Source organism: Centrocercus urophasianus, unplaced genomic scaffold (assembly GCF_019232065.1).
Source record: "Centrocercus urophasianus isolate 14NV4802_14NV808 unplaced genomic scaffold, USGS_Curo_1.0 seq_12, whole genome shotgun sequence".
NCBI classification, from domain to species: Eukaryota; Metazoa; Chordata; class Aves; order Galliformes; family Phasianidae; genus Centrocercus; species Centrocercus urophasianus.
In genome coordinates, this window is record NW_024884364.1 from 12,844,990 (window position 1) to 12,858,074 (window position 13,085).

General features: G+C 45.2%; 1 protein-coding gene across 1 annotated transcript; it reads left to right on the plus strand.

Annotated features, from left to right (window-relative positions):
• The first annotated feature begins 4,329 nt into the window (after window positions 1–4,329).
• LOC122156067 lies at window positions 4,330–11,473 on the plus strand. The gene is made up of 6 exons (XM_042810534.1): window positions 4,330–4,430; window positions 5,848–6,189; window positions 7,386–7,448; window positions 7,564–7,657; window positions 7,863–7,983; window positions 10,899–11,473. The coding sequence occupies exons 1-6, from the start codon at window positions 4,370–4,372 to the stop codon at window positions 11,184–11,186; spliced, it is 969 nt and encodes a 322-aa protein (XP_042666468.1). The 5' UTR covers window positions 4,330–4,369; the 3' UTR covers window positions 11,187–11,473.
• The last annotated feature ends 1,612 nt before the right edge of the window (window positions 11,474–13,085 follow it).

Consider the following 13,085-nt stretch of genomic DNA (forward strand, 5'->3'; position numbering starts at 1 on the left):
ACCACTGTATGCCCACTAACCATGTCCCTCAGTGCCACATCTACATGGTTCTTGAACACCTCCAAGGACTCCCTACCTCCTTGGGCAGCCTATGCCAATGCCTCACCATATCAGGGGTGGGGAGAAAGGGAAAATAGTTGTTGTTCAACTTTTAAACTACAAGAGCCCTGACAAGTGTTTGGTGACGTAGTGCAAAGCATGATGAATGAGCACAACATGTTCCACTATCACCATAGTATAATGTACACTTATGTCTAGATACAATCCTTGAATAAGATATGAAGCTATGCTTTTCGAACTTATTGTATCTGTATATAAAAAAGAATTCTAAGGTTGTGCAGCTTGCCCATGTTTATGCTTTGGCATGGTGGGTTGCTGCAGGAATCTGCCTGCACTGGTGCTTTTTCTCTCTGGGTGCTGGTTCCTGACTCCACCAGAGCAGTAACACATAAGAACTGAGGATGTGACTTTGAAATGTAGCTGAAATGCTGCCCTCACACATTTGGCAAGTCATGGCTGAAGCAGGAAGAATATTTTTCTATCAAAACCACTACTGGCAGAGACATGGAACTAAATCCATGCAGTGAAAGGGAACTTTGTTTTGGCGACTGAAGTCTGAAAGCACCATTCATCATTTCATTATTTTGTGACCCGGAGGAATTATTCATCAACTAAATATCGCATCAGGGAATTTTCTTATGAATTCATACTTGGAAAAAAATATAGCCTATTGTTGTTCACTCCTTTTTCAGCACTGGGCAGCAGTAAACCCGCTGAAATAAGAGAATTGCCTTAAATGAGTGCATTTTCTTTTTCATGAAGAGGCTATCAAACCAGACAGAAGAATGTCAGACATACTTTTTTGTTTTCACTCTTAGGATACCAGAAATCATTCGAACTTTGGAAGCCATACAAAAGACTTTCTCATATCTTCACAGCTTTCATCTTTGCTTACATAAAGCTGTGTGTGAAAGAGGCACTCAACTCTTATCCAAGCAGACAGACTTTGCTGTGGTCTGTTCAGCTTTGGGTAAAAGATCCACATGAAATTTTTGGGAAGCCTGAGGGAATCCTTAGTCTAAGACCCCTGTACAGCACAAACATCATTATGACTTCCCAAACTGCAATTTTTAGGATGAATCATCCTAAAGAAAGGGGAAAAAAAAGTGGCTTGTCTAGTAAAAGTGTACCAGAGATCACATACAAAAGATTAAGATGCAAGGAGAAACTGGTGGGGGAGAAAAAAAAAAAAAAAAAACCAACAAAAACCAAACACTTTCAGACTAAAAGTTTGAAAATTTCTTTTAATTTGAATATTTTATTTGATATTATCCTTCAAACAGATTATGACAGGATGCTGAAAAGTCTGTAAATACCCAGTGTTATATTTTAAGCTTAAAGAAATTAACATTTGCCTCAGAGGCGTCAAGGAACTATCTACAGAAAAAAAAACTACAGTTCTACAGAAATACAGCTATTTCCATAAATGAGTTTTTTCACCTTTCCATTGGACAAGGGAAAATTAAGACATCTGTTTGCCATAAGTTTATTTCTAAATATCAGAACCCGTACATAAATATGAGAAAAGGGAAAATCCAATAATGTTTTAAGATCTTTGCATATCAAATTCAGAACTATTTTGTTTTGAGGATATAAACATGGGTTGTGTCCTTTCTGGAAAGAATTTGTCAACAGAAGCAATGTAGCCATTCTCAACTCAGTGGTTCAGTATTTGTCCATGAATCTTCAGCAGTTCTTCCTAAGAAACAGATATCTTTACTGTAAAGATTTCTGACCATGTCAAGACCATTGGAAAGAGATTCTCAAATCCTAACTTGGGCTGCAGGGGTAAGCCAAAACCAGACCATAACAACAGAAAGTGCTGAGCTCTATGCAGGCTCCTCTAGGGTGGAAGTCTTCTGAATAACATGCAGAATGAAGGGCACTGAGCCTGGATCGTACATAACAATGTCCCAGCCTGAAGGAAGGATAAAGCTGTGTCTCTGGTGGGATCTGGCCCAGCAAAAGGCACGTGTGGTGACTGTGTAGTAATAACTCTTCAGTCTTAGGTTCATGACTGTATCACCCAACTGTGGATCTGACAGAGATGGATTTGGGGGCCACCATAGAGGGAAAAAATGAAACCAGGATTCACCAGGAAACACCAGTCACTACTAGTGACTATTCTCCTGAAAGGCAAGTGAGAAGGTCTGGGGATCCTCTAACTTCTTGCTTGTTTTCCCAAGTATGTTCATGGCTGATTCCTCTCCCTGATGGTACCCCTACTCATCTGACCTTTGAAGATGCTGCCTTCTTGTCTCCAGCACCTTTTCTTTGCTTTCCTTCTCCCTACCAGGAGCTGACTGAGCTGGGAAGAATTGTGTTCCTGTGTCAACACCCCCAGGACACAAGGAGTCAACCCCCCCAAACCATGCCCCAATCCTGTGCCAGGTGTTAGCAATCTATCTAAAGGACAACTGTGGCAACCAGGGAACTTATGAAGTGGTGATGGCCCTAATGTTGTGGTCCCTGGCCACTTCTCCAGGCTGGGACCAGAAGCATAGCACCTCTGGGCAGAAATGCAAACCAACAGGGATGGGGAGAATATGTTGTTTTAAAAAAAAAACCTGCTGATCACCTGCCTTTCCCTTTGCTAGTCATTCTCCTTTGTGGCATAAGTGGAAAGACTAAAGCCTGAAAATGAGACTGACCCCCAGGAAGTGTTCCTTTGAATTTAATTTTAAGGCAGTTCTGCAGATTTTCTTCCTCTTTTTTTTTTTTTTTTTTGTAATTTTTAAAGAAGAGTTAATTAAGGTCAGACTCTGCATTTCTTAACAATCAAAACATACTGCTATATCTAAAAGTTGAAAGCTGCAAGGTTTGCCTTGAAGTAGCCCTCCATGGCGGTTGTTTTAAAGCAGAGAGCTGCATTACCCAGAGCCTTTTCTAAATGCTTAGGAAGGGAAAGCTAACCTCTTTCTTTGTATGCACATAGTTCAGGAACTATGTAAAATAAAAGTAAGAGGGGAGGGGATCTCAAAAACAATGTCAGGGAAAAAAACGACAGTGATGTTCAGGAATGAAATTGTTGCTAAAATAAAATTTCCACTTTGCTTCCTGGAAAATGAGATTGAAGGGGAGAAATGGGGGCAGGATTGAAGATAATTGTGCCAAGTGCCCCTCTCACATAGGAAATAAAATGAAGATTTACACACACACACCCCCCCAGACCCCGCATATGTCACCACCTACTGCTGCCAACAGGTTCTGGGAGCCTCACCATGAAAGCATGATCTAAGAAAAGCCCCATGCTGTTCAGCTGTATGTGGGACATGATACTGACCCTCCTGATGAAGGGAAGCACTGAATTCATAAATAGCAGAGATGAACACAGACAGAAATTATATAGTAACTACTTTGCATAAAGATACTCTTGTGAGATAGGCGTAAAGACAAATCCAGAACAAATTCATCAAGTGCAGAGGGCACTCTTCTGCAATTACAACCAGAAACTAGCATGGTGCTTGGTCTCACTGCTGGCTTACTGTGTGGCTAAGAGCTGTGAGGCTGGACAGTGAAATCCTTGCACGCTCGTCCCCAAGCACAACACCCTATCACACTGCTGGCTTTAGGTTTCTGGAATTGCATTGGATACAGACACGCTTGGGGAGGGGAATCTACAGCCAAACCTGCCCTCTGCAGGCTTCTTTCATAATGCAGCTTGTGTTCTTGGATTTGGTTTGCAGGTTGGAGTGAAGCAGTGGAGTTTCTGGATGTCTCTATGCTGTCTCCGTGATGGAGGAGCATCCATCTCCTTTTCTTGATGGTGAGTCCTTGCTGCTGGATGAGTGGCACTAGGTTGATTTCTTTGGCGACCATGGGGTTGGCTCCCAGCATGGTGCTCAGTGAGCTGCTGGGCAGTGACCCACGTGTAGTGCCTCTCAAAACTTCTTCCCAGAGCAGAGAAAAACTGGGAGCTGCTGGCATCCTCTTTTCTTCTCCCTCAGGCCACCAGCCACCTGCATTTACTCAGAAGAGTTACACCTGGCAAGGCACAAGCCCTTATGATGGCACCCTGAACTTACTAGGGTGGCTCTGACAGGCCTGCAAGGAAACCCAAGCATTCCTGCTCTATTTTTAGGGAGTTTTAGTTATTTCCAAGCCTGAGAGCCCTTGCAGTCTGGGGAATAAATCTGTGTAGAGTGACAGTGAGCAGCAGGAGTGGCATTAATTAATGATTGACCAGGTACGAGGAAGTGAAAAAGTCTGATTGGTCTCCTGGAAGACTTTTGAAAAAAGCGCCCAAGCTGAGGGCCAGCCTCCAAAGCAACGAGAAGTGGCAAGTTCGGGATACACACTCAGCCCTACAATGTTTCTGCTGCTCTGCCTACTGCTGCTTTGCCAGAGCTGCTGGCTGGAGGCTGCCAGGGGTGAGTAGGAATGCCCTTTCCTCGTAGAGGCTTTGTGGAGCATGAGCAGCCTTCCTAGCTCAGGGGCTAAGCTGAACTCCTTAGCTCCACGGCCTTGCATTTCCAATTCATGTCTCTGAGCAGTGCATGTTTCTTTTGGGACAGGCTGGGGCAGGGAGGGTAGTCTACTGGCTATGGGTCGCTCTCTGCCCTTTCATAGATGCCAACATGGGGGGCACAGGGATGTTCTCTGGAACAAAAGCTGTTTTACTGGGGCTTTACAGGACACCCCAGAGCTTTTTGGGGCAAAGAGGGATTATTTTGGCAGCAGTGGGATATGGGCAGAGAGGTGACTGAGGCAGGAGGGATAGCACCTCTGTCTCATGCCCAGCTTCAGGATGGGTGGTGGCCCTAGAGGGGCCACATATAGGGACCACACACAGGGAGTGAATAGATGATTCAGGTCTCAACTTCTTGTTTTTTTTTTTTTTCTAAGACACCTTGCCCAAAATGCATGAATGAGGAAACCCAAATGCATAGAATTATAGAATATCCTGAGTTGAAAGGGACCCATAAGGATCCTTGAGTCTAACATTTGGCTCCACACAGGACTACCCCAAGTCCAAATCCTTTGTCTGAGAGCAGTGTCCAAATGCTTCATGAACTCCAGCAGCTTGAGGCTATGCCCACTGCCCTGGGCAGCCAGTTCAATGTCCACCGCCCTCTGGTGCAGACCCTGTCCCTAACTCCCAGCTGTCCTCCCCTGACGCAGCTCCATGCTGTTCCCTCAGGCCCTGCCGTTGTCACACAGAGAAGAGCTCAGGGCTGCCCCTCTGCTCCCCTCGTGAGGGGCTGCAGGCTGCCATGAGGCCTCCCCACAGCCTTCTGGGCTGAACCAACCAGGGGCCCTCACCCACTCCTCCTATGTCTTGCCCTCCTGACTCTTCACCATCTTTTTAGTCCTCCTTTGGACATTGCCTATTAGTTTTAAGTCCTTCCTACACTGTGGGACCCATAGTTGCATGCAATGCTCTAGGTGAGGCCGCACATCCTGATGCACTCCAGGGTACAGTTGGCATTCCTGGCTGCCAGAGTATACTGTTCACTCATGTTAATTTGCTGCTGAACCCCAGGTTCAGGGCTATGTATGGCAGGGCTCATGCTGAAGTCCTTCCTTAGTGCATCTTCCTGTCAGTTGATCCCATATCTTTTTCTCCTCACCAAAGCACTGCTTCATGGCTAAGAAATGCACGCCATAGACTAATAGAGTGATGGCCACTTGCAAACAAAGGTTTCCAAGAATCTCCGAGCAGCCTTTGTGGACTCTCATTGGAGTTCCAGCACTCTGCAAGACAGGATGCTTCAAGGGACTACAACTTTTCCCAGGTGAATTGTGTTTTTTCTCTCCCTCTGATTTTGTGTTCTGCTTTGTTTCTAGGTTTGGAGGAAGCAGTGAAGTGTGAAAACATCACTGAAGCAAGCCTCGGTGAAGAGGCAAATTTCTCTTGCAACTTCTTACTCCCAATGGATGTCTTACAAGTCACTTGGCAGAAGATAAATGGATCTTCCTTCCAGAACATAGCCACTTACAGCCAAGCCTATGGGCTGCGACTGATAGGATCGTTTCAGAGGAAGGCACGTTTCATTAGAGCAGCCCTGAACACCTCAGCCATCACTCTGCAAAATCTCACATTTGAGGATGTGTCCTGTTACAGATGCATCTTCAATGCGTTTCCTCGTGGCTCTTTCAGCAGCGAAGATATATGCCTCAACATCCAGAGTAAGTTTTCCACTAGCAGCTTCCCACTTTCTGGCATGCAGCACAGGTGTGGTGGAGTCAGAGGGCAGGTGAATTGTTATCCCCTCCATCCAAAGCAATACACAGCAGCATCTGCTCAGTGGATATTCTCCAGAATCACCACACCTGTCTATAGAGCTAGTGAAGGTAAAGAAGCCAGGGGATGCGTTTGGATAAGAACACTAGTACAGAAAGCTGACCTGTCCAGCTTTGACCTCTAACTCCCCTGAGTGTAATAAATGTCTTCTCTCATTAATTTCTGAGCTAACAGGGGAATTTGAATACCATTTGGCTACCAAAGGTTTCCTCACTGCTGTCAGCTCAGCAACAGGAAGGTCTCCTCCAGCATCACCAGGTTGGTTGATGCAGGCCTGGACAAGTCCCTCAAGATACACCACATCCAAAACCCAAATGGGACACTGACAGCGGCAAACAGATGCACCTTCTATGTTAGGTGAATCTACACCTTGGCTTGTTTCTTTGGCTACCCACAGAGAAGGAAAATGAAGTCATTTCAGCTCACAATAAAAAGTCAAGGCTGAGTTTGCATGCAGAAGCACAGCTTGAAGCAGGGGGTGCTTTAGAAATCAGTAGTGACATTGCTAGCCAGCTCCAGGGAAACAAAAATATAACCATATTGTGTGTGAGTGCCCACTGTTTGGCTGCTGTCTGGATAAGCACTGGCATGTGCAGTTGTAGTAGTGCAACTCGTCTCAAAGAGTCTGATCTTATTAGAGATCTTTTCTGAAAGTGCAGACCTTATGTGGGATGAAGATTTCTTAATTTGAAAACATACAGAAGACTCCTTCCTATAGTACTTCTGTGGCTGCATGATGTGTGTGTATGTAGATGTGTATTATTTACATAGGAATCACAGAATTGCAGAGGTTGGAAGAGACCTCCAGAGATCATCGAGTCCAACCCCCCTGCCAAAGCAGGCTTCTCACATCAGGTTGCACAGGTGAACATACTTACATGCATCTTTGAATGATTCTGTTTATACATAATCACTTATTTAGGGATGATATTCTCCAGCATTATCCCCATCTGGAGTGTACTAGCAGAGTAGGCCCTCACTGTTGAATACTGGGGAGCATCTTTCACAAAGAGGGTCTTATAGGAAGACACCTCTCAGGAATGGTGAAAATCTTCCCTAATTATAAAACTTCTTTTTACAGAACGTGGAAACACAGACAAACCAGAAGTCAAAATGTTGGATTTGATTTCCCCTGATACAAGAGGTATTTCTCGCATTTATTTAAAAATAAAATAATTAATGTTTCAGTTTAGTCGCAACCTCTGAAGAGGACAGAAGGAACATACTGACACTCCTCCATGCTTTGTGTCTCTTTATAGGTATTCAGAAGAGAATAGGCCTTGTGGTGTTCTGCATAGTTGCTGTCTTAGCAGCATTTCTCATCATGGGGCTAACGATGAGAAAAAGGAGAAAGTAAGAGTGATTTTCATTTTCTTGTGAAGGACATGGCTTACCTGTGTTCACATTGCAAGTTGCCTTTCTCTTTCCTGTTGGTGTTTTTATATGCTTGCACTGGAAACTCACCCATGTGGAAACACTAGTTTTAAAGCAATAAGATTCAATCTAAATGCTAGATTTATGAGTACTATGTGATGAGTTGGTGGTTTTTTTTTTTCAGACTGCAGATACAGAGAGCACACAGCACACCTGAAAAGGAGAAAGGCTTACAGCAGGATGTAAGTGAGCAATTTGAAAGCCCGAACATGCTGAAGGACCAAGACAGTGCTTGTCAAAATAAGGTAATGCCAATGCCCAGCACTTCCAGCAATTCTTCAAATCTTTCAGAAGTCTTGGACAATTATTGAGAGGAGTATGACAAAAAATCTTATTCAAGATAGAATCATAGAATGGCTTGGGTTGAAAGTGTTCTTAAAGACCATCCAGTTCCACCACCCTGTCATGGGCAGGGTCACTACCCACTAGACCAAGTTGCCAAGCATCTCATCCAACCCAGCCTTGAATGATTCCAGGGATGGGACATCACTTCTCTGGGCAACCTGTTCCAGTGTCTCTCCACCTTCACAATGAAAAATTTACCCCTAACATCTCATCTAAATCTCTCTTTTAGTTTAAAACCATTCCTTCTTGTCCTATCAATATCTATACATGTAAAAAGTTTACTTCCCTCCTTTTATAATATTCATTTAATTTGGAAGGCCTCAATGAGGTATTGCTGGAGCCTTCTCTTCTCCAGACTGAACAAGCCCAGCTCCCTCAGCCTGTCCTCACAGGAGAGGTGCTGGAGCCCTCTGTTAATCTTCATGGCCTTCATCTGGATCCTTTCTAAAAGCTCAATTCTTACCTGTGTTGGGGGCCTCAAACATGGATATTGGGGCTTCACAAGGACAGAGTAGAGGGGGATAAGCACTTTCTTCTTTCTGCTGAATACCCTTCTTTTGCAGCCCTGAATATTGTTGGACTTCAGGGATACAAGCACACACTGCTGTCTCATGTTAAGTCTTTAATTTACCAGGACTCTTAAGTCCTTCTCAGCAAGGCTACTTTCAAGGAGTTCTCCCACTCTGGATACATATCTGGGATTGTCCTGACCCGTAATGTAACACCTTGCATTTTGTTGAATCTCATTAGGTTTACATAGGCCCAGCTTTTGAGTTTGTCCCTTTGGATGGCATCCTTCCTCTGTACATATTAACTACACCACACAGCTTGGTGTCATCTGCAAATGTGCTGAGGGTGTGCTCAATCCCATCATCTATGTTATTGATAAAGATGTTAAAGAGCACCAGTCGCAAGACAGGCCCTTGGGAGAAAGCACCCATCACCAGCCTCCACCTGGACATAGAGTGATTGACCGCAACTCTCTGGCTAGGGTCACCCAACCAAGTCTTTACTCGCCTAGTAATCCACTCTTCAAATTCTTATCTCTCCAATTTAGAGATAAGGATGCGTTGCAGAACCATGTCAAAGGCCTTGCACAAGTCCAGGCAGATGAAATCCTTTGTCTGTTGATGCTGTCATTCCAACATAGAAGGCCACCTGATTGGTCAGGCATGATTTGCCCTTGGTGAAGCTGTGATGTCTCAGATCACCTCCATGTCTCACATGCACCTTAACATCTTTTCTGGGAGGATCTGCTTCAAGATCTTCCCAGTCACAGACATGAAGCTCACCAGCCTGTGGTTGCTGGGTCTTCTTTTCCACCTTTCTTGAATATGGGAGTGATGTTTCTCTTTTTCCAGTCACCAGGAACGTCACCTGACAGCTATGACTTCTCAAACATGATGGAGAGTGGCTTGGCAACAACATCAGTCATCTCCCTTAGGACCCTGGGATGCATGTCCTCTAGCCTCATAAACTTGTACACATTCAGTTTCATGAGGTGGCCTTGGACTTGTTTTGCTGGGGTCCACTTGTGGGGCACTTTTTGTAGGGCTGTCATGCTAGCTATTTGAATGTGAAAGCCAGGATGAGCCCTCACTGTCAAATCTCCACTGCTCCAGATAGCTGCAGGGTAGGTGACAGCATACATGCCCCAGCTATGCTCTAGCAGTGCTGGGGAGTGCCTGGAGCTTGAAGGAGGAACGTTGGCCTGCAGTTAAGTGGAAAGGCACATGAGGTACTGGAAATACTGAGCTGTGTGGATGGGATGTCCCTTCTGGACAAAGGTGATACAGCACTGCAGAGCTCAGGCTCTGTGACTGGCAGTCTTAGATTCTTTCCCAGAAAAGTTTGTCCTGCCTTGCTGCTCACACAGTCATCAGGGTCTACTGGAGGGCTGGTGGCATCCACAGACACAACTGGTGAGCGACTGTGGCTGCTCTTTGGCCCCATTAGTCACTTCTCTTTGATTTCCTATGGGTTTCCTCTTCTTTCAAGCTCTTGCTAGTCCTGTTGTCACAGACTGATTATGATAGAGCTCTGGTTTTAGCAATAATTTAGGTTTTAAGAATACTTTCATGACAAATCACAGGGTTAGATAGCATTACTTAATCATAAGCCAATTTAACAATGATTCAATGGAGCTTACTACAATCAAATACAGTGACTTAAAGGTTTGAGAATGATAAGGTTCATCCGAAATTTAGAGGCAGAGTATTCTGAGGGGAGGTTTCTAAACTCATTCGGGTGAATTACTTAGCATCCCTTTCATCATCTCTCAGTAAATAATGAGATCTGTTCCAAAAGGAATTCCACTTTTTCAGTGTTGAATCTCAAAAATAATCTATGCTGAGAGGTGTCCCAACTCTAGGGGAGATCAAAGATCTCAGCAAACTGAGGTCCTCGAGAGCTCAAGGGGCTCTTTGCTTAGGAAACCCTTAACAGCAGGACCTTGAGATAATTGACTTCAGTCAGAAAACTTTCTGTTCTGGCCACAATTAAGATGAGGCAATCTTGGAATTTCCTCCCAGTTGTGCAGTTCCAGTGTTCCCAGGTTGCACAGCTCTGCTACCTCTCAGATCAGGCTGCAATTCAAGGAGCAGCAGTTCCAGGTATGTTCAGGGAGTGCCTGAGCATCTCAATGCACCATGCTTGAGCAAAAGCAAAATTGTGCCAGTGGCTTACGCTGAGATCGCAGAGTAGCTTAGGGGTGGCACCACCACACCAGTGCTATGAACAGGAGCCCTTCTGTTTTCTTGTCCTCAAGATAATGGTCATGTTATTGTCGTTAAGTATTGTGCTGACTTTTTTACAGAGGCAGACACCAGGATCTTCAGTTCGCAAAAGGCCACTAAATCTGAGGAGAAATCTGGAAGAGAACGAAGAAAGAGAAACCTGGAAGAGAAACAACAGGCTCGTTTTTCCAGAGGAAGCTGACAGCCAAGACAGTACCATCCACAGCATAACTGTGAAGGAGTTCACTAAGTTGTGCAATAATGAGCTGGGCTGCACACTCATGAAGGACAACAGTGAGACAGAGGCATGTGAGGAGTCTGAATTACACTCTGCCATGGCTACTCCTTGGCCCAGTACAGGAGAGTAATCAGCCCATCAAAGCCCTGTCTCCACAAGTCCAGAGGAGCACTGAGGGCTTCACACAGGTGGGGAATTCAGGCTAAGGGCTCAGAGGAGGGGACAGCTTATACCGGCTCTCCTGCTGTCTCAGCAGTCCTACAGTCCCAGAGTTCAAGTGTGCATCCTGTCAAGATAAGCCACCACTGGAGCACCTTTTGAACTTAAGGGTCACTGTTTTATGAGGGTATGGGACATGGGATGGGATGCAGCAGGAGACCCTGTATGTTTTTTTTTATTATTAAATGACTTTCCATTTCCTGGTCTTTATTTGATATGCTTGTGTGTATGGTGGCCTAGTGCCAGCAGCTGGGCTGAGACCATGGTGTCAGGGACTAGAGACACCTACATGAGCCAAACCATCCACCAGATTGACCAGGGTCAGCATCTGTGTGTGGTGTCTGGGGTGAGTGCGGGTGTGCTGTTCGAGAGCCAGCAAGCATGGAGGTGGACTGGCTTGTGAGTAGATGACATGTGGCTTGGGAGTCACGGGTGGGCTGGTTGAATCCCACAGCTGTGGAGAAAATGGCATTGTCCTCCTGTCAGAGGCACCTGGCAGTAAGGGTAGGAGCAATGGGAACAAGAAGTTCCTATTCAGTGTGATAAATGTTCTTTTCTTATTGGACAGACATTGGAACAAGAGCCCAGAGAGGTTGAGGAGGCCCCAGCCTTGGACACAGCCAAAATTCACCTGGACAGGGCTTGGAGCAACCTGATCTCCCTAGTCCTGCTTTGTGCGTGGTCCTGTGCAAGGTGACATCCCAGATTTCCTTTAGGCTGACACCCTGTGATGACATTTTTGGCACTATGGGTATTCCCTCTCTATTTGAACTCTTCACTCTGTTCTCACTTTCTAGTAAGGCTGTGAGAGGAGAGGTCATGGATGTGGAAGACTGAATTTACCATATTGTTCTTTAGAACTGCAAGTTCTCCTTTTATTGTTCCACAAATGATCAGGCAGGAGGATCTGTGCTGCAGGTGCATCAAGGCCTGTGGGATGTTACCAAGACAGACATTTGGAAAAGAGTTACATGTTTAAGAGCTTAGGATGGGAAGCTTCCTCCACAGTTCTCTATTTTATTACGTGAAACTTTACCAGTGTCTCTAGGAAGACTTCTGAAGGCTTATGCAGTTGCAGGGCAGAGTGAGTTCTTTTCCAGTGGCAGAGTACCCTCTAGTGGAAGAGACAAGGAATTGGAGGTGCAACGGAACGAAGGTGGAAAGGCCTCCTGTGAGTGCCTTCTTAATTCGATGTGCTTGTTTTTATTTTCTGTTCTGACTTGTAAATGGAATCATAGAATCTCCCATGTTATAAGGGACTCATAAGGAACATAGATTCCAACTCCTGGCTCCGTGGAGGACCCCCCAAAAATCAGACTGTGTGGCTGAGAGCACTGTCCAAACACTTCTTGAAGTTTGTCGAGTTAGGTGCCATGACTACTGCCCTAAGGAGCCTGTTCCAGGACTCACTGACCCTTACAGTGAGGAACATTTTCCTGATATCCAATGTGAATGTGAAAGCTTGGATATCCTTAACATCCAAGATACAAAGAAGATAGCTAATCCTTCCCCAGGCCAGTGATATCCAGGGCCACAGACTCAAATCTACGTGCTGCATTGCTGCCTTCCGTTTTTCCTTTAGGCCTGCCTTCACACACTTGTCCTTGTGCTTCTTGTTCTTCTGGAAGAAGAGGATTTCCCACAGCATCATGTCATGCATGCGTACCCAGCAGGACTGGCTGGCTAGACATCCGCAGTTCTCTCTCCAGCAGCAGATAACCTCCCTCAGGGTCACTGAAGATAGTAAAGTAAGGAAGTACAGCCACAGTGTCACACAATGAAATGACCTTACAGAGGCTGTCCAGCAGAG

Coding starts and splice junctions, on each gene's coding strand:
- LOC122156067 (XM_042810534.1), top strand. CDS start 4,370: ATGTTTCTGCTGCTCTGCCTACTGCTGCTTTGCCAGAGCTGCTGGCTG. Junction 4,431..5,847: donor CTGGCTGGAGGCTGCCAGGG/GTGAGTAGGAAT, acceptor CTTTGTTTCTAG/GTTTGGAGGAAGCAGTGAAG. Junction 7,984..10,898: donor ACAGTGCTTGTCAAAATAAG/GTAATGCCAATG, acceptor ACTTTTTTACAG/AGGCAGACACCAGGATCTTC.